The sequence below is a fragment of the Uloborus diversus genome, chromosome 4, assembly GCF_026930045.1.
Source record: "Uloborus diversus isolate 005 chromosome 4, Udiv.v.3.1, whole genome shotgun sequence".
NCBI classification, from domain to species: Eukaryota; Metazoa; Arthropoda; class Arachnida; order Araneae; family Uloboridae; genus Uloborus; species Uloborus diversus.
In genome coordinates, this window is record NC_072734.1 from 38,285,248 (window position 1) to 38,310,150 (window position 24,903).

Consider the following 24,903-nt stretch of genomic DNA (forward strand, 5'->3'; position numbering starts at 1 on the left):
GTTATCTTTTTAGAAAATTCTGCTTGATCTTGGCAGAGAACTTTTCCTGGAGCAAAAAGTGACAATGGTTTTATTACAAATTCTGAATTGTACGACTAGTGATTTACCTCGATATCCTTTAGGGAAAAAGGTAACAATCTATCATTCATTAATCTTTCAAGGATTCAATGCTTGATAACTTTTATTTTGATATACAGCGGAACCTTGGCAACTTGACACCTCTAGGGAATGTGAAATCAGGTCGACTTAAAAGGGTGTCAACGTACCAAGATTCCATAATTTCAATTCCTAAAGAGTTTTCTTTATCACCTATGTACTAGTGTTTACAATTAACGTTATAATAATCAATTCCAGTAAATGAATTTTCTTTTTGAGCAATCGCAAATTGCTTATTATCCTTACTTGACCGTAAGTTGTTGACATTGGTCTGGTTTTTCAGATTACCATGATGAGGAGAACCAGTCACAGTTCGGAATTGCCTTGAATTTCCCCTTAGGCGCTAATGTTAAGTTTTTTTGAACTGTTCAAAATTGAACAAAAAATAATTCAAATGAAAAAGTGAATTATGGGAATGAGGTGTCCTCACAGAGATCTTTCAAACAAAAAAAAGTTTGTTCAAATCGGACAATTCATTCAAAAGTTATTAGGGGGGGGGGGGGGACAGACCGACAGACATTTTTTCCCATCTCAATACCCTACTTTCCAATTTTTAATTTTTCGATATTTATTTAATTATTTTATTTATTTTTGACTTTTTTTTGTTTTTCGCGATATTTTTAAGATGCATTAAGCCTTCTTTCATGCTTTTTTCTTCTTTTTCTGACTTTTACTGGGAAAGTAGGCTAAAAATAGGGTTCATTGTACCAAATCACATTATTTTAATAAACTGTTACTATTACTCCTTTGTTTTCATTATTACTGTAGGTAGTAATATTAGTACAGTCGACGCTCGATATAATGACCATCTCCGTCCCAGAGAAAAAGGTCTTTATAACGAGTGGTCGTTATAAGAGGTATAAATTAAAAAAATGTACACCGTCATCATGCATGCCCAAGTAAATGCCCAAATATTTTTTATCATAGGAATTTTAAGAAAAGTAGTGTGCAAAATATTATGACATAATATTAAACAAGTTTTAAAGTAGAAAATATAGGGAGGAAAATGTTACACACTTTCACATCTGCTACTTCTACTACTACCACAACAATTTCTGAAGATAAAACCAGAAACAGAGGTCTGCCTTTTTAGCAGACGTGATTTTTGCAAAACATTATTTTCTGTTTCAGATATAGGTGATAAATTGTGTTTCTCTTGCTTTCCAAAGAAACATTTAAAAGTCCCTCGAGAACCCCAAATCTTTAAAAATACTAGATTCAAGCACCAAACTACCAATACATCTGTCAATTTCCTTTTCTTAGGAATGTGGAATTTTCTCGATTTTTCCTCCCATTATTTTTTCTGTGCTAGCTGTGGTGAATGGTAATCCCCCCCCCGCCTCTTAAAGTTGGATTTGACACTGAAAACTTCAGGCAGGTGTCCGTAAACAATAATCAATGTCATTTTAAGCTACAAATTTGTTTTATTGGAAAGAACACAAGAAATAGCGTCCACTCATTCGGTCGCTGTATTGGATTAGACCATACAGAACGGTCGTTATAACGAAGGCAAATTAACATAGAGTTTATAGGAACAAAGTTGGGACTTCTACCACTAGTCGTTATAATGGGACGGTCTTTATAATGTGTGGTCGTTATAATGAGCGTCGACTGTATTACTGTACGAAAGATAATGTTTTTGATCATTTACTTTTTCTCATCTATTTATTTTTCATTTTTAGTTTCGTGAACTTTATGGTTTTTCCCTAAAGAAGAAAATATTTAGTACTGAAGCTTTTTCTGAGGCAAAAAGACATTTAAAGTTAGAAACATTTTCTCAATCGATTTATAATTATTGACTATTCTAAATTTTAGGTTGTGCTTAACTGTATGCTCTTAACTTTCTAGGTTGCAGTCAAAAGATAATTTAATTGAAAAGTTCAGATCGTGCTTAAGCATTTTAAATGATCATTCTTCATTAATACCCCATTCTGATGTTCTGCAGAAAATGCATACTGTTTTAAAAGAATCTCATAAAGCATTCTTAAATTTAACTTCAGGTAGGAATAATTTCATCACTTAATCAAAAATTTTCCATCTATATGTTCTCTTGCTTTACTGCTATAAAATATTAAAGCATTACTTTTGTATCCACAGCTGATTTTGAAAAAAAATTTGATTCTGTTGTCAAGCAAGAAGGTGATAAACCATCTAGCCGTTATGAATTGATGGAGGTAATTTTTTTGTGTAATATCTGCTCCCTTTATGATTATTTTCCAGTCTTATTTACCTTATCTTTTAATAACTTCAGTTTATAATTAATTGTGACATTTTATAATGTCACAATTATAATTGTGAGTTATAAACTGAATATTGCACATTACACTTTTTTTGCACTGTTCAAAAAAAAAAAAAAAAATAGTGGTATTTCTCTGCAATCGAATAATAGTTACCTACTTATTTTTTAAATGGATTTTGACTCTAGTTGATTTTTAAGCTTCGAGTATTTATTTTTGTTTGGGTATGAAGTGCAATAATTTATATGATGAAGAAAAATTTACTTTTATACAGCAAAACCCCTCTAATACGGACACTAACAAGACAAATTTTTTGGTCCACAATAGAGGGTGTCCGCAGGACAGGGGTTTAATAACTTAATTTGCTTTAGAATCGAGGAATCAAATATTGTCCGTATAGGAGGGGTGTCCATTAGGAGGGGCTTTACTGTAGTTAACTATGATATATTGTATGATAAAAAAGTTTTAAACATTTGAAAGAAAGAAAATGTGTTGTAGAAGTTATGGAGGTGCATAACAAGATTTGTATTAAAGTATAAAATTGTTCTAAATAATATTAGACTTGTTTGCACAGTTTTTAAAAAGAGAAGAAAATATACACTTATTTTGAGTTTCTATAGCTGACATATTCTGAAAGAAAAGTATACACATTAATAGATTAAATATTGTCTGATTTAAAAGGTTTGCATTTAATTATGCTAACACCTGAAAAGCATGACTCCTTTGTTAAATTATCCTGGTGCAGTTCCAATGTGCCAATGTTATATTGGAGAGTAGCTATCTGCTTTTTAAAAAATCAGAATGAGTAAAGGCCCTCAGTGTGGTCCTTGGGCCTGTATACAATGCCTTAATGTTGCTGTCATACAGTGTTTATGACTGTATTTCATTATATTTTTAAGGTATTGTGACTCTAGGTGAGTGTAATCATGACTCTCAGTACAACAGTTGAAGTAAATTCTGATTTCAGTTTGAATTATGAGAGTATATTACTTCTAAGCATGATAGCTCTTAAGGCTAAAAGTTGATTTGCAAGTTTTAGCCGAAAATTTTTCCAGAAGTAACTGATCTACTATAGACCAAAAAGTAATTTTTATGACATTTCTTTAATTTGTACATCAGTTCAATATTTATCATTCACTTTCTTGCATTTTGTATCCCTTTTTCAATATTTAAAACAATTTGAAACTAAAGGACTCGTCAATTCAAGTTCATGAACATCATTCCTTTAATATGTATTAAACATGTTTCTCTAAATTCTAACTATTTGAAAAAAAAAAAAGTTAAATATTGCTACAGTGGATCCCCGATTTTACATTGTCAGTTTCATACGTTATTCTGCTTCTGACGCCATTCTCTGTTGGTCCAGGAGAATTGCTATGCTAGTAATGTTAAAATATTCTGGAATTTACGTTACACTTTTTCAGAAAATCCATTTAATATATTTTTTTTATAAAAAAAAACGAAACAATATTCTCTGTGGGACTCACAAAATCTTTTTTAGAGTTCTTTTTTTCAAGATAAATTTGTTTTAGGTGTTTATAGAGGATATGAAATTCTTTTTTTCCGTCTTATTGCTGTTTTTTTCTGCGAGTTGTAGGCCAAAATTTTTTCCCTCATTCGTCGGATCACCCGATTGTTTCTTTGCAACATATAAAAACCATTTTTGCTTCAAAATACAAGCATTTAATTACTTTCAAAACTCTGGTTAGTAAAGAAATCAATCAAAAGACTTTTAAGGCTGATTGCAACCTCTAGATATTGAAAACATTATCAAGTAAAAAATCACCCGTCTAGCTATGACAGGTGAAAATTGCTTCTACAAAATTACAAAGCAATTAATTTCAAATGAAATTTTTTTCGTTCTCCTAAAATTATGAAGCAATTGCCTGTTTAATGATATTTCGATTTTTGAAATTGTAACTCCAACTCCAGTGGATTAACCATAAACTGCAGTAGATAGCAATCCTTGTTGACCACTTTTTCGTTTTCCTAAAATTACTGTCTTACCAGTAAAACAGTTAAGTTACCGGATCTATTCACCTTGTCAAAATAAAGCATTTCCTTGCATGTCAAACATTGCCAGAAATTATTATCAAATTCTCCTACTATGGCACAAGTTTTATTGTTGGTAACGTCTGCGTTACTCAATCAGTGAATTGGCTGTTATATGAGAATGCTTTGCTATTTAAGGCAGAAATCATTCATGCTCTGCTTTGATTAATTGTTATATTATGAAGCATGAAATTGATTAACAAACTATAGTGTGACAACAGTGTTGATTTACTCCTAATCTTGAACTTTGTTCCTATTTATTTAGATATATTTTTATTTTTTAGAAAATGAGATCCAGCATTAAGCTTAAAAAATCAAAGTTTGATGCGTTACGAGATGATGTCATAGAAACCTTTTTGAATCATTTTGAGTAAGTTTTCTTCCTTGTACTGTATTTTGATATTTCTTTTATTTATATATTTATTGAGGTTTCATTTAAAGTGTTTCTATTCTACATTCAAAACAATCCTTTTTCTTGCATAAACTCTTGTAATGTAAACATATTAACTAGATATGGAGAAAGCTAAACCTAGCTTAACCCCTTCCTTCTCGCTCCCGTGAATATGCCGGACTGGGGTTTCAATCTTCATTTCTCGCGCCCGTGATATTGCCCTGCTGGGGTGTGCAATATTAACGTGACGAAACGATAAAAATTTATTCATTTATTTTGCTCGGAATACATTTTATTTCTCTTTTTATACACTAGATGGCAGCACTAGTCAATTTTAAACGTACTTGTGGATTTTAAATGTAATTGCAGAGATGCCGGAAGGAATTTTGGTACCACTGTCCAGATTGTGACATGGGCCTCTGTATCTCAAGCTTTGAAATTTACCACACAAGAAAAATTTACTTACCTTTACTTATATTATACAAAAGATTGATAAAATTCTTTTTTAATGTTTAAAAGACGTATTTCTTAAATTTTCGCTGCTTGCTTCGGCTTGCTTGTTGACTTTTCATAAAATTTTAATCTTTTTTTAAATTTCAATATAAAAAAAATTTTGAAAATGAAAAATTGAATGCACATGTTGTTCACACAATTTTTTTATATAATTTTCTTCAATAAAAAAAATAGACACTTTTATGATCGTTTTCTTGAAAATTATTCGATTGTTAAGGGGAATAGTGTAAATTGCAGAAGTGTTTTTTAAAAATAAAGGGGCGAGGTGATGGAATATGAATTAATGTCTGAATAATAATGAAATCTGTTAAGTTTGCGATCTAATTCTTTTACAGTATTGAATATGAAGTTAGTGTTCATTGCAGGTAGAGTACTGTAAATGAAATGGCTTTAAATGCTTTGTTCTGACTTGTTGTGCAATTTGTGTTTAATTTGGTTTTATTGATTTTATTTGTACCACATTCAATCCTTGATTTTTTGCCATGTAGAATTCTTAAAAGTCCATGAAAGAATGATTCTTACTCTGAAAATAGTGTACTCACCCTATGATATTTATCTCAACCATTTGTTTGTTACTGAATTTTCTCTTTATTTTGGCATGTTAATAATGCTATGAAGGGTACAACCAAAACAACCACTGGTACTAGAGGTCTAATGCTGACAATGCTTTTTGAAAGTTAGGAGAATATTGAGATATTTTTTCATCTGATTAAAATTATTCTTTAGATACATCCGTCCTCCTACTGAGTACCCACTGCATGAATTATTCTATTTTGATGATGATAAATTACTGAAGGAAACTCTGATGATTGTTCCCCGAGAGAAAGTGATTGATGCCCTTGACAACCCTCATAAGTATTTTAAGGTAAGTGTAACTTATGTGTTTGATATTATGTTCCTGGGGTACAAAACACCACTTAGCGATAAATAACATTCATCAATTTTACAAGAATTGGCTATGAGAGAAGCACCTTAAGTGATATTGCCTGACCAATATCAATCTACCCATCAACAGCAGCAATTATTATGAACTAGAATTGCATTTTTAGGACCTGAAGTCTAAAAATTCCAGAAGAAAGTCCCCAAATCTCCCTTCAGTTAGTATCCTTGAAGATCATCTGAAATTGCATTTTTGAAACTTCATTTTTATAAAATTATGGAGGAAAGTCAGTGAACCCCATTCCTTCCCCTATTATTACCAAAGATAAAATTACCTAATACAATAGGGTTTAAGACTTCAATTTTGAAAAATGTCTGGAGGAAAGGCACCAAACCTCTCCTCCCCAACAACACCAATGATAATAATCAAAAATTGTGTTTTTAGAACTTCATTTTCGAAAACGTTCTGACATAGAGTAGATCCCAATCTCATTTATCCCCCCCCCCCCCCCCCCCCACCACGAGGTCGTAAAAGGCTGCCTACAATTGTGTTTTAGGCCTTAAATTCCGAAACATTTACGGGGACCCTAACAGCATCAAAGATTGATATTTAATAATTAATTTCTTAACGATAAAATTGCATTTTTTACCTTCAGTATCGAAAAATTGGGCAATGAGAATGGTCGCATGAATTCTTTGGACAGACTGGTCCTGCATGTAAGGGCGATCGAGTGGGATTCTGCTTTAATAAAACCAAGCTGTCTGTCATTTTGTGAACTTGTTTGATAGGCATTACTTCAGACTGCATCATGAAACTTACCTTTCAGGATGCTTACCCCCATTTTTGCTTTTGTTCGGAAAACAAAAAATGCCAACCATTTGTTGCAAAAGCAAAGCATGTTTTTCCATTGGACCAACCTCAAAGGTCATTCTTCCCATTAATTCTAAGTTAAATTTTGAATTTCAATTTTTGTGTTACCAAGGGTTCTCTGTTCATTTTGATTTTTGTACTTCAGAACATGAAAGTAAAGTTCAGCATCGTAAACTACCTACCTTAGTGCTTTTTTAACCGACTTCAAAAAAGGAGGTTAAGATTTCGTCATATGGCTTTTTATGTATGTTTTCGGATTATTCCAAGACTACTAGACCGATTTGAAAAATTCTTTTTTTGTTTGAAATGGTATACTTCCCAGATGGTCCCATGGTAATTTGGTCTGGATCTGATAAGTTGTCCTGGAGAAATCCAAGAAGCTTTGAATTTCACATGTTGTGGATACTTAATCCAGCGTACGTCAATGGGCAGAATACATCACAGGTCATGTGGATTTTCCGTGACCGGTGTATTTTCACAGCAAAGGTTTTGCCTTTGTCTTGAACGAGAATTCTCGCAACTTAGGGATGATTAATTTTCGCCGCTTGTTAATTTTTACTTATAGGTGTTACCAATGTTTTACTACGTAGCAAAGTAGTAAATTAAATATATTTTACTACTTTAATAGCTGAATCAATTACCTAAATATTATTTTTAACTAAAATAACTTAATTTATTCACTTTTTTTTTTGATAAATAAGTTTTTAAACATATTTATTTATCCAAGGGGAATTGAATACAGAACACCCCTCACCCGATGATTTAACTTATATAATAATATGTTGTGACTGATGTCTGATTTCTCAAGTTTGACCAGTATTCTTGATTTACTATTTCACAATGCCACCAGTTTAATTTAAAATTAGGGTCATACTAATTAGCAGGGTTCAAAAAAAGGAGGAGGTTCTGAACTCGTCAGATTAGTTTCTTCTTTGTATAATGTTCTACAAATACTCAAAGACACCTGTATCCAGGGGTGTGCACAGGGAGGAGGGAAGAACACCTGTTGGTCTGGGACTGAGAATGAAGGGGGCCCAATATTTTTTAAAACTACGGGTGAACTATAGGGGGTAAACAATATGGAGAGGGGCCCGGAAAAGTAATTTGTGATGGGCCCCCAAAATTTCTGTTCACGTCCCTGCCCTTCACCGATGATTAGGAATTTTTTTTTTTCTTTTTTGAAATGGTATACTACCCTGGCGGTCTAATGGTAATCAAGTTCGGATTTGATGAAATTGAGGGAACTCTTCAGATATCATACTCAGATTTAAAGCGATTTGTACTTTATTAACATTGTATATCGTCTCACTTAGTGAAACCCGTTTTTTATGATTTTTTTTTGTATAGTGGAAAGGGAGTGGTCTAACGTTTTTACTCCATGGTTCCAAATCTTTGATTTACCCTATTTGTTCTTTAGAGAAAAGTTATGGGTAAAAAAACATAAAATTTTGTGTAATTTCCCTCACAAACCATTAAATATAAAATCCATTGTTAAAAAAATGCCATAAAACAAAGGTATGTGTTTTCTTTACCCATAGTTAAAGAAAGTACTAAAAAACATGATTAAGAGTAATAATAATGAAAATTTTGAATCAAGGAGTTTCTGAAGCAAACATAAAATACATTCTAGTGGAATTTATTATCTTCATCTATAATGGGGACATTTGAAGAACCATGGGACTTTCATCATGAGTTACATGACACGTATTCCTTGTGAAACATAAAATTGCAATTTAAAATTTAAACAATTTTACAATGTTACAATTTATAATTTACGATTTTACGATTTACAATCTACAGTTTATTTGTAGTTTGGGAAACCATAAACATTTAAATGGTTCTAACTAAATACTGAATACAGTCTATACTTTTCATCAGAAATGAGATGTATCAATTGTTGCATTTCTACTAATGCTAGTTCATCTTGAGGTTTAGTTAAAAGTTTAAAGGATTCTAAATCAGATCATGCTATTACTTCAAGTCTTTATTATGCTGAGAGCTACGTATACTCGTCCTTTCGCAAAGTTCTATTTTCCTAAATCTATTACAGCTTTATCCAGGGTTGTGTGATACGTATTGTTGTGAAATATAATTTACAATATTACAATTTTAAAATTTTGTTTACAATTTTAAACTTTAAGCGATTTTTGTTGTTTTTTTTAGTGACTCGTGCATTTGCTTTTGGAAAGCAAACTTTGATAAAGTAGAATAATAATGAAGACAAATTTTTTTGCACATAGTTGCGCATTTGAAAGAGCCTTTCTTCACAGTCGTCGAAAGTCTCCGAGACGCTGTGTTCTATTTATTTTTTTATCGTGCTCATCTTAGTTGTTTTCAGACTCATGTGCTCAACGTTTTCTTACTCGACGTGCGCGTAAAAAGGCCTCAACGTCATGTACCACATACTCGAACCTATGAACCTTTTTTATATTTACCTCACTAAAAAGCAAAAAATAAATTACTTTTAAATTAAAAAAACCCGCTTTCAATAAACACCAAGGTACTAAAAAGCAAAAAATAACCGATTATACTCAGGGGCGGTATTTCAGCATTTCATTTGGGGGGGTCGAGTTTCGTAAATATGTTTTACCACACTGCAGTACCAAACACACATTAGCTAACAGGAAGTGGTCATAAAATCGGTTTAATATGATTCAAAATTAGTGTTTAGAAACAATAAAAATTTTGATTCTCTTTCTAATAAGTTATAATACAAAACACTCGCTACTAAAGTTTTTATACCTTTTGGAAAAGTTTTAATGCATGATTTTTGGAATTCGGAAGAGCAGGGAATTGTGTTACTAATTTATCAGTGCCCCGGTGTCCTACTGTTTAGCCAGTACAGCTAAATAGAAAAAATGGTGAGAAAGCTCATGCCCTTTAGCATGTATGACTTCGTTTGAATTTTTCCCCATTGTGCTTTGAAAATAATTCTGTAACCTCCTGAGACATAAAAAAAAAATCTTTCTCTACTAGCTGAGCTGATTGGAATAATTAAAAAAATTTGAAGTAACAAAGTTATGTATGAAAACACTTTTTATATCTTGCTCTTCAAAATCACCCAGGAAACTTCAAAAATTGTAAAGTCTTCATTTTTCATCATTGAATAATCTAGTTTCGTCGGCGCTCTCAGCTTCAATGAGATGTCATCTGCTTCCAGCTCTGTTATTCCAGACTGATGAGTCCATAGCAAGGACGAAACTGCAGTCTTTGGATGTAATAACCAGTCTGTCGGCATATTGCTTGTAATTTTTCTTGACTCAGGCTAAAATTTTTTCTCATAATTGAAACATTTTAATTTTCATTTTCAAAACCCAATCCAGATAATATAAGCCAACACGGAGAAAAATAATTATCATCAAACATTATGCTAATTTTATCGAAAACTATATATTACTTCATACAAAATATTAAAAAATCAGTGTTTGACTTCAGATCATCATGTAATTTTTTTTTTTTTTTAATGAGCAATCACGATTGCTTATTGTTCTCATTTGACTGTTTTGAATTCCTATGATTTTATTTTCCCACCGCCACCCTCTGCCAGCATCACCGTCGTGTCGACCGGCCCCTCACGATGCTGCTCCTCTTGCGAGAAAACCGTCTCCAGGTTGCGTCCATATCCTACACACACTCATCGCCTGCGCACAGACACAAACACACACACACACACATGCCTGCACACAGACAAACACATGTGCCTATATACACACACAACGAACCAGGGTTGACAAAAGCCCGCGGTGTTTTTAAAAAAGCCCATGGACCCAGGGTTTTTTTAAATAAAACACTAAAAAGACCAAATAAAGCTGGGTTTTTTAAAATAAATGTGGGTTTTTTTTTGTCTTTTTTTAGGGAAAATGTGGGGTCCTTGTAGCATATTGTAGCGTAAGTATATGGACAAAACACAAAAATTGTCTTGGGCTGGAAAATTCAGCGTTTTCTGAAGAAAAGTAAAAAAGACGACGAAACCCAAGAATGGTGAAGTTTCAGATTTTTTAGTTTCTATGATTACCAGCAGTTAGGCAAAGTTACTTCTCGAGTGATGAAACCTATTGTTCGTTAGTTCGTTTTTAATTACTACTTTTTTTTTTTTTTTTTTGCATTTTACTTTATTGTATTTCATTTTGTCATGCAAAACCACTGTAGAACCTCAAGTAGTTTAAATCCCCTTTTACTGAATTCCAGCTTAATCAAGAAATTTCTTTGAATTTTATAGTGTCTGTTTTTTTATTTCTGTGTACAGACTAAGAAATATTAAACTTTTTCGTAAGATAATGAAAATACTAGTGATGGGCATAATCGAGATCTTTTGATAATCGAGATCTCGGGAATCGAGTACTTCTGATAATCGAGTGACTGATAATCGAGATCTTTTTAAGTCGATCACTCGAGTGATTGATAATCGAGATCTTTTGAAATCGAGAACTCGAGCGATTGACTTCTCGAGATCTTCCGAATCGAGTACTCGAGCGATTGACTTCTCGAGATCTTCCGAATCGAGTACTCGAGCGATTGACTTCTCGAGATCTTCCGAATCGAGTACTCGAGCGATTGACTTCTCGAGATCTTTTGAATCGAGATCTCGAGATGTTTTAAATCAAGATCTCGAGATGTTTCAAATCGAGATCTCGAGACGTTTGAATCGAGTACTCGAGTAGTTCATTTTCTGAGCTTTTCCAAAATTGAGTTGAGTGCTACGGGGGTGCCCACTAAAAGGGGGTGGGGCATGGCGCAGCCTGTGCAACTAAAATTTTTAGAGCCGTTTTTTTGAGAGGGTTTTTTTAATCTCATTTTCGAAAGGGGGGAGGGGGTCCATGGCGCAGCCTGCGAAACCGAAACTTTTAGAAGCGGTTTTTTTAGAGTTTTTTTTTTTTAAATCTCATTTCAGGAGGGGGGGGGGAGAGCTCTTTCTAGACGAATGCTCCGTAACATTTGAGAGGGTGCGCCATCGCCCTGCGGAAGGGGGGAGGTGGACTCCCTTGATTTCAGTTGAATTCCCGAGTTGTTTTGGCAGGGGTACGCTCGATATAGGAATGTGACATTTAGCCTACCATTTAGGGGTATAATAAGGGGTGAACCCTCCTAGCTTTTAGAAATTTTAGGTTAAGTTGGGGGGGGGGGGGTATTGACACCCCCCTTTTAGAAGAGGAATCAATACCACTTCCCCCAAATTCCATGAAAAATTCTAGTTTTTACATTTAAGTGGGTCTAGTTTTTTCTTGTTTTCCGATAAAATTAGCAGATACACCTTTTGTCCCCTTACCCTCCGGTAAAGTTCGAAATGCAAGCTTGTTTTAGGGGGTCGATTCGATAGATTTTAGTCTTCATTTTGGGGTCGCAATCCTTGGGGGATGCAGGTTCGACTAGATTCCCTGTTAGCTTGTCAGAAACTAGGAGCTCGGCATTTGGGCGACTGAGTGATTTATTCGAACGGTTATGCATTTAAACTAATGATTTTCAGTTATCACGTGATTATTTCGAATGGTTTCGGACTCTCAAACACGAAGTTAATAATGTAAACAAGTAGGGGAATAGTTGCTCTGCGCAAAAGTACTCATTCTTTCCTAGTTTATAGCTTTGCTTTTTTTTTTGATGTTCTTGTTGAGAGTAGTTGAGTATATTTATCTGATTAATACATGAGGAGGGAGGGTAAAATATTTCTGATTGCGTTTTCCAGAGGATTGGGATTCCCGGCGCATTGAAAAGTGTACAAGTGTGGCTTGAAGTGCATTGAAGTTCATGATTATTTTTTTTCTTTCTTGATCCGCTCTTTTTTATCTTCTTTTTCATTCGTCGACTTTAGGAATATGGAATAACAGTAAAAGTGTTGGGAGTGAAGTTGAAATGTTTCCGAGTGCATTAAAAAGAAATATTGAAGTTTGTCGTGTGGGATTAATTTTAGCTTCCACTCTTCGGCCCAATTTTTAAATGAAAATTACATTTTATACAGATTGTTTTTTTTTTTTTTTTGAAATTCCATACGCAAGATATTTGTGACTTCTTGTGTGCGTAGCATTTATTTTCGCGTGGGTAGTTAAATTTAAGTATTTTGCTTGTTTTACTCGCTTCTGTTTATGCCATATTCCTTATAGTTTCGTGAATGTTGATTAGTATATTATTTACTCAACTTAAAAAATTTCAGTCAATTAATGTGCTGATTTTATGTTTTTTTTCTTTTTTTTTGTAAAGTTGAGGCAAAACTGCTGAAAATGCTTAGGCTCGCAACGGTCCATTTCGGAACTTAAGGTTCCGTAGCTACGTTTTATTTTCCGTGCGCTGGTCCTCAAATAGGTTAAAATTGATTGTCAAGTTTCTCTGAAAAACAAATTAGGTATTCGGTTTTCAAATCATCCGAGATGCTCGATAACCGAGCATTCCACAACAAACAATATATTATACAAGAGAGAGCGCGGGGGAGGGGGGTAAATGGCACAGACCGCGCCATTGAAGTTTTGAAGAGGTGAGGGTAACTTAAGCGGGCTTTAATTTATTTTAGGGGGTTCAACGTCGTATTTGAGGGATGAGTGTCATCGTCATGGGGGGGGGGGGCACCACTGAATTATAAAAACCTTGCGTTTAAACATTTCATAAACGTTTTAACATGGCTGTCACAGCGTTAACAATCGCTTTAAAACGTTTACTCAACAAAGTGTGCTCTCCGAGTAACCCCATTAGAAAAAAAGCAGAAGCAAATATTTGATTCAGTAACTTTATAGAATGACAGGGGTGACACATTTGAGAAGCAATTATTTGATTCTAAAACCTTATAGAATGACAGGGGTGTCCGTCCGTCCAGTCCGTCCCCTGTGCGAGCTTTTTATGACAATCCCCCCCTCCCCCAAGAAACGATAATCCGAAAAAGGGCTAAGACTACATTAAATTTTCAATTACACGGTTTGTACCATACCGGTCAAGGGCGCCCATATGCAAAATTTTAAGGGGGGGGGGGGGCTCAGATATTTTCCCCATGGTTTAATAGGATATTTTCCCCATAGAAACCGATTTCAGTACGGGTTAGAGTTATTAAAATTTGACATTTTTAATAACTTATTGATTAATTGCTGGAGAAGAAATGATTTTACATTTTTGCAAAAAAAAAAAAAAAAAAGTACTAAAAGCAAGGATGTCCTAATTTCAAAGAAGGGGGAGGGGGCTTGAGCCCCCACTTGCCCCCCCCCCCTATATGGAAGCCCTTGATACCGGTTTAATATATTTTTAAGTTTAACAACTCTCAAGTTTAAACCTGCTAGTGTCGCCCAACGACTTGCCCATATTATCATTATCAGTCACTTTTTAATAAAAATTGTACATACGTACGTATTTAATCTTAATAACTGTCAAGTTCAAAACAGTATGGAAAGCGTTTCTCTATCCTTTGCTTCAAGATTTCACCACCGGATCACACCAGGGGCGGATACAGAAAACCATTTGAAGGGGGGTGGGGGTCATGCTGAAGAAAGCCCTCCCCCATGAACGAAATTCCCGTTTTAAGTACGAAAAAATTCTGAAACTTTTTTGTGGGTCAATAAAAAGCCCCTAATCGGTCAGGAATAAGGCACATAATTGGGGATAAGCGTTGCAAATTAATTTCATAAGCAATAAAACAAAGTAGTAGTTCAAATATTTTCTTTGAAAAATAATTGATGTATTGAAAAGATAAGATACTGTCATCGTTTGCATTTTATGCATAAATTATTTGAACACAATGTGTACGGATACTATTCTTGAGAGTTCAGGGGGGGGGGGGGTCATGACCCCCACGACCCTCCATTGTATCCGCCACTCACACAACACATGCCCCTCCATAAATCTGCTCATATGATAATTAACAATTTTCGTTCTAAAAATATCGTTCGATTATTAAGGAATCTCTCAATTATCGAAAATTCGAAGCCAAACATTCAACTATTACCCCATTCAAATAAAGCAAGAGAAAAGCAATCATTCGATTTTAAAAATCATTCCAAATCTATCCATTTCAAGAGCAAATAGCACCACCTATGAAACTCTTCCCCCAAGAGCAATACCCCCAAAAGAGACAAAATCCCCTAAAAATTACAATCCCGCAAATTACGTCAAAACTCTCCCCCCCCCCTCCCCTCTTATTTGCACCCATAGGAATGAATTACACGAGAAGTTAACCACTTGTTTTATTAAGAAATAACTAAGTACCTTTGTGCCGAGAAGTAACATGAAATAACAAATGTTTTGTATCCCAAATATACAGAGTACTGCAGAAACGTGTTTTGGAGTTTTAAGGTACCCTTTTTTCAACAAAATAGTAAGCTTTTACATATAAGGGGCCATTCCTTTGTTACGTATGGATGATTTTGGCCATTTTTGACCCCTTCCCCCCATGTAAGGGTACGTAAGGTTTTTCAAACCCTTCCCCCTATTCTTACGTAAGATTCCATTTCGTTTTTAGAAATAATGAAATAACTAATCTAATATCACTGGAATCGAAATTTAATTCACTATTATTAAATTAAACCTTTTTGCGTGAAGAAATATTTACTAAAAAGTTGGAATCTAGACTGAATGTGTTTTCGACATTTTTTTTGTATATGATGCGATAGTAGTTTAAAATAAAACATGCCATACATAGTGCAATTCTTTTATTATGTTTTACATAATTAATTCTTCGTAAAACAAATAAAAAAGTCATCCTAATACGTTTTTATTTTTCAGACGCAAATGAAACATCGGCTTGGAAAATACTGCTTAAGAATGCGTTTGAACCCCTCTCCCCCCCCCAAAGTATACAGACATTTTTCCACCCCCCCCCCCCCCCCACGGGACCCTTACGTAATTAATGAATGGTCCGTAAAGACATCCAGTAATGTCCTTACATCCACAATCTCACTATTTTGCGTTGAAAAAAGGGTTCCTTGAAACCCCGAAACACGTGTCTGCAGTGATCTGTATATTTGGGCTCCAAAACGTTTAATATTGCCTATTACACTTGTATCATTACCCAATCGTATAGTCGAAGGTGAACGTAAGGGGGAAGACGTCCCCTCAGGTTTTCAACTTAAGTATTCCCCTTTTTACCTGAACTATAATTTTAATGCCTCTCAAGTTAGAACCTTATATAAGCACCTCCAACCTTTACTTCCACCACCGGGAGACACAACACATGTCTCCCACAGACCCGTCCATGTGTTTATTCATTAACACCTTTCGCTCAAAACATATCATTAGACTACCAAGCATCCCCAAAGAATCATTTGATAATCAAGCATTCAACAGTATACATTCAATTATAACACTATTCGAATGAAACATTCGAAAGGCAATTATTTGATTGTAATACCATTTAGATCGCAAGGGGATCTATTCCTCAAGTGTGCTGGCACACTTTTTAAAATTAGGGATCCTCTCTCCCCCTCAAGAAGGACACTCCCTAAAAAAGTCTAACGTCCATTAGGAATTTCAATGGCTCAGTCTGCGCAATGACCCACCTCCCCTGTGGGTTCCTCAACGCAGCCCGTCTTTCTGGGGGAAGGGTTAAAAGGTTTCAATGCAAATTTTTTCGGAAGACAGAAAAAAACCATGCTCATTCATAAGTAAAATCATTAACTTTTCAAAGCCAGCCCTTTGACCGCCTAAATGACGGATCCGCCCCTGCAACTAAAACACTTCAGAAGCAAGGGTGCCCACCCGCTCTGAGGTCAAGCCCCCCCCCCCACCCTCGATATTGCAGAGACCTCCCCCAACAAATGAGAAAAATACCCCTTAAAACACCCCCCCTAAAAATGTCAATAGCACAGTCTGCGCCATGACCCATCCCCCTCCATAGGTGGGCACCCTTGTGAGAAGTCAACTATATTGAACACTGCTATTATAACACTGCTCGAGTGATTGACATCTCGAGAACTCAAGATCTCAAGAACTCGATATCTCGAGAACTCAACATCTGGAGAAGTTCAAAGCGAGAACTCGAGCAGTTGATCGCTCGAGAACTCGGAAAGTGACAATCGAGAACTCGAGCAGTTGATCGCTCGAGTTCTCAGAAAGTGATAATCGAGAACTCGAGAAGTTCATCGCTCGAGAACTCGAAAAGTGATAATCGAGTACTCGAGAAGTTCATCGCTCGAGAACTCGAGAAGTGATAATCGAGAATTCGAGATACGATAATCGAGAACTCGTGGTAATCGAGTTCTCGAATGATCTTGAATAATCGAGTGATTCGATTATGAGAACTCGATTATGCCCATCACTAGAAAATACTGTACATCCTATTCTGCTTTCTGTCTGACCGTTTGTAAAACCTGTTAAATTTCTAAAAAATATACCTTGTTTATTCGATAGAGTAAAGCATTTTTCAAAAACTTTCCTCAATACAAACAAATTGAATAAAAATTCAAACGAAGTCATGCATGCTAAAGAGCATGAAATGAGCTTTTTCACCACTGAAAGAATCGTTTTGCAATGATTCTTCCAGTCGTCAAATCACTGCTTTGAAGTTATAGAGAAATGTTTCTGTGGTTTTAACTCTTGAAGATCATCTTGTGTCACTCCGAGATTGCATAATTATAGATTCCCATAAAAGGGATTTGTTGGTATGTTTTTTTTTTTTTTTAAATAATCACATGCATTTCTAAGAAGTTTCTATGAAAGCATATAATGCATTGAGCAGCTGAAACGTGTTTTTAGCAGAAGAAAGCGATGAACACTCATTAAATAAATATACACTTAAAAAATGAGAGTAAAAGTGAATGTAAAATATCAAGGAAGGAATTTTCTTGTGAAAACCATGCAGTCAGATCACTTTGCACGAGCCTCTCATATTGGATATACCATCGTTACACTGGGCACACAAATATGAAAGATTTAGCCTATATGAAGAAATGTCTTCATTAGTTAAAACTAACCATGGTTCTCTATCAGTTTTCTATGTTCTGAAAAGGGCGGAAAATACTTCATGAATTTCTAAGTAATCATCCAAATAACGAAAAACACTTTTTCTTGTCTGGGAATGTATCCAGTTTCATGAAATAGTTACTGAGAACCAACGAGATTTTTGTCAATGAAATTGATTTCCGACTCACATAAATAAAATTACCCATTTTCTATCATTCTGCTCAAAAAATTTGGGGGTGCGACTGCCCCCTCTTGACCCCCCCCATTTGCCGCCCCTGATTATACTTACATACTATTTCCTACTCAAAATTAGAAATGAAATTTATTTTACAATTCCAGTACAAAGTCAACTAAACTAAACACTAAATTATAAAATAAACACTGATTTTAATTACTATACAATGAATTATTTTATATACTTGACTAATTATATACGATCTCTTAATTTTTAATAACCTTTTGAAGTCGGGGCCTCCTATGAACTACTACTTAACGTAACTGAGTAGGTTTAGTTTTAAAGACTAATTTCGTGTTTAGTTAAATTAGTGTGTGGGTTGTCAGTTACGTTAGGTAGTAGTTTATAGGAGACCCCGACTTCAAAAACCTCTTAAAAATTAAGAGATTGTATATAATTAATTAGGTATTTAAAATAATTCATCGTATAGTAATTAAAATCTGTGTTTGTTTTATAATTGGGTGTTTAGTTTAGTTGATTTTTGTACTGGAATTGTAAAATAAATTTCATCTCTAATTTTGGGTAGGAACTAGTATGCAAGTGTCATCGGTTATTTTTTGCTTTTTAGTTCCTTAGTGTTTTTTGAAGGCTTTTTTTTAAAGTAATTTTTTAAACAGCGATTTTCTCCTCTAATTAATTAATGGTTATCTTAACTAAATTTATTTAATTTGAAATTATAAGTATCTATACACTGTAATGACATGGTTTTGCAATGAATATTGGTCTATGAAAGGGGTTCGCCAGTTAAAAAGTTTGAGAATCCCTGACATAGAGATTACTCTGCCCTGGACCCCTTGTAGCATAGTTGTACTCTGGTATTGACTGCATTTTATTAACAATTTTGTTTACATCATATTTTGATTTAGACCTGAAAATTTACATTTATAACTAGTAGCTGGTGGCTGGTAGCCACTTTTACTTTAGTACGCACTTTATCTCAGACTTTTTTAAAATGAAAACATTGGCATATGAGACCTAACTGCAATGTTATACATGTGAGTATTTATTAAAAAAAAAAAAAAGATTAATGTAGCTTCAATCATCAATTTTTGTTTAAAAAAATTTAAATGTACATACAGTTTTTTTAAACTTTTTGACAACATGGAATAGCATGTGAAAACTTGGAATTTTTTATGCATCACAAACCAAGTGTGATGTAATGAATATGAATTGTTAAAGAAAAAATCAATGAAGTAATGATTTTCTTTGCCCTGTTGGGTTTTCTAGGTGCTAATTGCATATTTTATTAAGTCGCTTTAGTAAAACCTTTAGCTGCCAGGTGATGATTGGAGAGTGATTATTTTTAGGTATACAGTCGACTCCCAGTACAACATGATTTGACTTACACAAACTCTCTATAACGCTTGTTTTTCACGAGTAAAGAATTTAAGAACTAAAGCGAATTCCTCACCTTCAGCACGAAAATTTTTGGCATAGAATTGCAAGGCTTAAGTAATTATTGGCCTACTAAATATTGGTTTCATGAAATTTTTTTTTACTCCCAACTTGACTTTTGAGAGGTTGAAAAAGTAAATATCTTGTCAAGGAAGTGAAACTGTTTTAAGTTATTACACGCTTCTACAAGATTGCTATCAGCAAAATTATATGAATATTCATTTTAACATTTAGTTAGAGGTTGTATATTTTCCATAAACTAAAATTTAATTTAATGTTTAAAATGCATTAATTAGCTATATTTTAATATTGCAGATGCATAATCTAATGTTATATTACGTCAATTAATTTGTCTTGGTTTTATTAAATGCTTCATGAAAAGTTTTACTGATATCTGTTTTGAAAAGTTGGCAAGTCTGAATATAGAAAGTCGGGTAGGAGCTTGCAGTGGAGTGAGTCTCTTCATTAGTGCAAAAGCATCCGGGATTGAAAATATCACTATATATTCGAAAATATTGGATATTTGGATATTTATCCAATTTTTTCAATCAGGCATAAACTAGTCTTCCGAATAGTAAATGCATCCTCAAATCACTCTTTATTTTCTTATATTATTATTACAATATCTACACTTAAAATTAAGGTTTCTTTCATTATTTGTAATCTAATATTCCATTTTACCTTTCTATCAGTTTAATGTAGTTAATTTAGCATTAACCATTTTACTCATTTTTCTTCTTTTAACTACTTTTTCATGGTTATATAATTTAGAAATAAAAAATATGCATTAGTCGGTACACAGTCATAAGACATTTTCTTTTTTTTTCTGTCCAATGTTTAATAATTAATTAGGCACTTTTAATATGAATTAAAATTGTTAATTTACTAATAATTTTATGATTATAAAGTTAAAAAAGAATATTATATTGCTTTGTTAAATTAATGATGTATTAATACATCATAAAAATATAGTATATAACTTTTTGGTTACTTTTAGTAATAAATGAACAATATTACAAGGTTAATATAATTTTTATAATGGAAATACTGTAGTTGAAAAAAAAAATCAAACATATGAAAATATGTTTTTTTTTAAATAAATGTTTGATATATATCGTGATATATATCAACTGATATATATTGGCAAACCCTGAAGAGCGTTCATCAGACATCAAAGTCCCGAGTGAATTTCGACTTTGCTGTTGTGTTGAACGCTTTTGCACTCTGCTGATGAAATGAAGGAATTTTGGTATCAAAGGAGTTTCATTTTATGCCATTGTTGCATTTATACATATACATCTGGAGCATTTTAATTTTTTCCCCTTTTCTATTTTTAGTGCCAATGTTGTCGGTCTGATTTAGAAGATGAAATCAGAAAAAGTTTCCCAGATATTTCTGTGCTGTACAAGTTATACAAGACATCTGGAAAAATGATTAACTTAACAGACTGGCTTGAAGTAATGCATGTTTCAATTCAAGTTGCTTTTCTGTTTTATTCATTAGTCTTGTTTGACAATGAAAATCTCTCCCCCCCCCCCCCCACTCCTTTACTCCTTTCTTCTTAAGATGATTTTATTTTATTAATGCATCTTATCCTTTTTAGTTCTTATAAATTTTTAATGTTATTCTTAAAGCAATTTCTTTTTTCATACTATAAATTATTTCAGTGGAAATTTGAAAGTTAATCAAATGTATTTATCACATGCTGTGTTTTTTGCTAATGCTTTTTTTTTCTTTAATGCTCATCATTTTTAAATGTAAATGAGGATTCAACATCTTAAAGAATTGTAAGTTGCTTTGATATCTTTCTCTGAAACATTCATTCAATCATTTGTTTATTCAAAGTAGTTACGCTTACTTATTAAAGTATAATACATATGTTTGCATAGTGCTACGTTTAATGCCATTACTTTATCACTAAAAAGTTTTTACGTTTAGAATCATATAAACAGGTTCCTTGTTTAAAAAATAAAAAGTATAAGAAATGAAAGCCTCATGTTGTCGTATTTTGAAGCATTCTGTTAATACTAAAAATAGTTTAAGCTGCTATTTTCTTCTTTGATTCAAAATTAGTATGATCTGAATTTTTTATTCTATTGATAGCAATTCAAATCTCTGAAAATATGTGATGGAAAAGAAAATATGAGATCTCCTCGAAAAGGGCAGAAATTTTCGAAGGCCAAAGCAAAAAATGATGCAGAGCTTAAGTATCCTTTGATGCTTTTTTATATTTTCATATTTATTTTGATAATATTACTAGTTTAGTTTAGAGCTAATATTAATTTCATTTTTTATTTACAACATTTGGTAACATAGAACCATTGCAGATTTTGCATTTATCAATACATAAAGTAAAATGCATATTTAAAGTAAATTTGAAATAAAATTAATTTGTACTTGCAATCTGTTATCCTTTGTAAAAATTTAACTGTTCAGAAACTGATTTGTATTTTATTATTATAATAATTAAAAACGAAGTGAAATTTTAGATTCCTTAACTTTTTAGCCTCCGATTTTTGCTTGCTGCATCTGAGCTGCAATTACTTGGATTCATCAAAGTTACAAAAAGAAAAACTGATCATGTTATTAAACTGACATTTAATTAGGTATATGCTTTAATCACAAAACAGAGCGGTAATGTATGTTGTTATACAGCATGTAAAAATTCATTCAACTTTATGTAAAATAAATTATTTTTAATACTTTCTTTAGTTATAAATTTGACTGTTTTGCCTTCACAAAGACTGTTGAAAAATGATTTTTAAAATCTTTCTTTCACCTAATTCATAAAATCGTCACCTCAGAGCAACAGTGAGACATCTATTTCCAACAATAACATCCTACTGTTGCTCTGAGGCAACGATATATGCTTGTTGTAGTTGAAAGGCAATTTTAATGGATATCATGGACAAAAGATTACATTAGTAGCACATAAAAGATATAATTTGTATCAAAAAGTGAAATCTTAAATTAAAAAAGCCAATTTTCCTTGCAGTAAATGATATTTAAAGTAGTGTAGTTATGTTTTTTTTTCCTTTGAAAAGATGTCAGGTTTTTGTAAAAAAAAAATAAATAAATAAATAAAAAAATAAAATTGCCAACAGTTTATTTCAAACTGCTTCTCAAAATAGCTTCTGTGTTTGATGCATCAAGTTTTTAACTTGTAATGCCATTAGTTTAATTGTTTGTTTTAACAATTTGATTGAAAGGTTTTTAAGAAAAAAAAAATCTTTACATATATTGAAGCCTTTTATTTTTTGCTCAAAAATAGAACACAACAGTTTCAGTTTGTCACATAGATCCAGTACAAAATTAATCCTTCAGTAAATATTAACACCTTAGATAAGCATACAACTTTCATCACAGACATATCATCTTACAGTTATATTTTGGAGATTCCAGACATGCATGGCCATACATATATATCTAAAGAAAACATATTAAACTTGGACAAATACTAAATTGAACGCATCAATAAAATACATAGCATATGTACTGAAATGCTTTTGTGTGCTGTGTACAAAAGGTATAAATATCCCTGGCCATTAGCTGTATCTTATATATATATAGTTCAAAATAGCTAAGTTTCCAGTAAATTTAATGGGTTTTATCTTAAAATATGTATTAAATTTGAAATTTGTTGAATACTTACTAGGTAATAGTTATAAGTTTGAAATTGGAAACAAAAATCATATTTTTTGCGCAGTAAACATTTTAAAATACTCAATTTCGTGAAAGGAACTGTTATGTTAGAATTTATAAACTTAATTTTTAGTACGAGCTTTTGTAGCTTTTTGAGAACAGATTCCAACTAAGCCCATATTTCTAATCTGTTACAATACTACGACTCACATCTATATGTGTGGAAGTACATTATTTCACCTATATTATCCATAGGTGGTTTTACTCTGTTTTGATATTCATAAACACATTATTTTTTAGTTAAATGGGGTTCATACTAAATCTTTGGACACTTCTTAGTTACAAAATTTCTAAGGTACTCAAAACTTTTTAAAGTATTTATTCCACTTCTAAAATTTCCACCTATTAAAATTAATGCAACTTCTATTGGAAAAAAAATAATCTTAGTTTTGATGTAAAAAAAAAGAAGGGAAACAAAATAGAGAAGCAGCTTGTAAAAATTCATTGATAAACACTTAACCAAAGAAATGTCATTTTTGATTCCAACTTATTTTAATATTATGTATGTAAAATAACTAATCGAGTTTCAATGTAGTTTATCATATCTATTCATATTAAATCATTGAATAGAAATGTAGGTTGTTAATCTTTGATAATCTGTCTTTTTAAGTATGTAAGTTCATTCATAATCCTATTGTTTATTTGAAATAATATCATAGTATAAAATTTTTGTTGCATGTGTTTTTCAAGAACAAAACAACTTTTTTTTGCTTTTCCATTATTTTATGAGAAAGCATTTGTTTCCTTTTTATTGAAATATTGGCCTCAACTTTCATTGTTTTTATTAATAAATTTTAAATACTTGAAAAACAACATATTGCTACAGCTGCTCTGCATTTATTTATTTCAGTAGAAGTTTCTCGAAATTTCATCGACTCCTTAAATTTTTAGTTATTTTCCTTCACTATTCATATGAACCATGTATAAATTTAATAAAATACAATAAGGGCGAAAATGCACTCTGTAGCTATTGCTGTATTAAATAAACCTTTTTAAAGGGTTTTAGTATGGAAAGTTATGAATAAATGTTTTGATAAGATTCAATGCTCTTCAGAGCGTTTTTATTCAACTTTCCTCAATAAAAATAGTTTCTATAAAAAATTTAGTCAAAAATATCATCAAAAAATTAAAATTTGGCTCATTTGAGTTTCAGTATAGTTGTCCAAGTTTAATCTATAAACATTCATTTATAAATATATATACATTAATGATAAAAAAATGTAAACATTGAGCTCATGCAAGCATGTACAACATCAAACATTTATAAAACTTATGAGAGATTTGATTGTGCTTGCTGATTGGTTGGTTTGTTTACAATCACAGATGAGTTTTCTAATTTGGTCATGAAGCTCTACATAAAATGGAATGCACTGTCAATTTGCATTTATTAAAGTACAGTTTTGGAATCAATCGTCAAATAGTGTGACAAAATTTTGATGGATGTCATTAAAAAATTCCAAAACTTGTTACATCCAAAAAGTGCATTAAAAAATTCTTTTAAAAAAACTAGTTAAAATTGGCATATTTATGTAAAACATAATTAAATACAATGAAATGGAGATTTTTGTACTTAAGAATATTATAAAATGTGCATATTAAAGCCTCA

General features: G+C 32.6%; 1 protein-coding gene across 1 annotated transcript in view; it reads left to right on the plus strand.

Annotated features, from left to right (window-relative positions):
• LOC129220049 (origin recognition complex subunit 3-like) overlaps nt 1-22,258 on the plus strand; it is a 55,068-nt gene extending 32,810 nt beyond the window's left edge. The window contains exons 11-19 of the mRNA XM_054854388.1: nt 14-130; nt 1,839-1,918; nt 2,005-2,156; nt 2,254-2,330; nt 4,730-4,815; nt 6,076-6,214; nt 20,933-21,052; nt 21,699-21,802; nt 22,102-22,258. Of these exons, the coding sequence (XP_054710363.1) occupies nt 14-130; nt 1,839-1,918; nt 2,005-2,156; nt 2,254-2,330; nt 4,730-4,815; nt 6,076-6,214; nt 20,933-21,052; nt 21,699-21,802; nt 22,102-22,201 (975 nt within the window). The 3' untranslated portion in view covers nt 22,202-22,258. The remainder of the gene's footprint in view (nt 1-13; nt 131-1,838; nt 1,919-2,004; nt 2,157-2,253; nt 2,331-4,729; nt 4,816-6,075; nt 6,215-20,932; nt 21,053-21,698; nt 21,803-22,101) is intronic.
• The last annotated feature ends 2,645 nt before the right edge of the window (nt 22,259-24,903 follow it).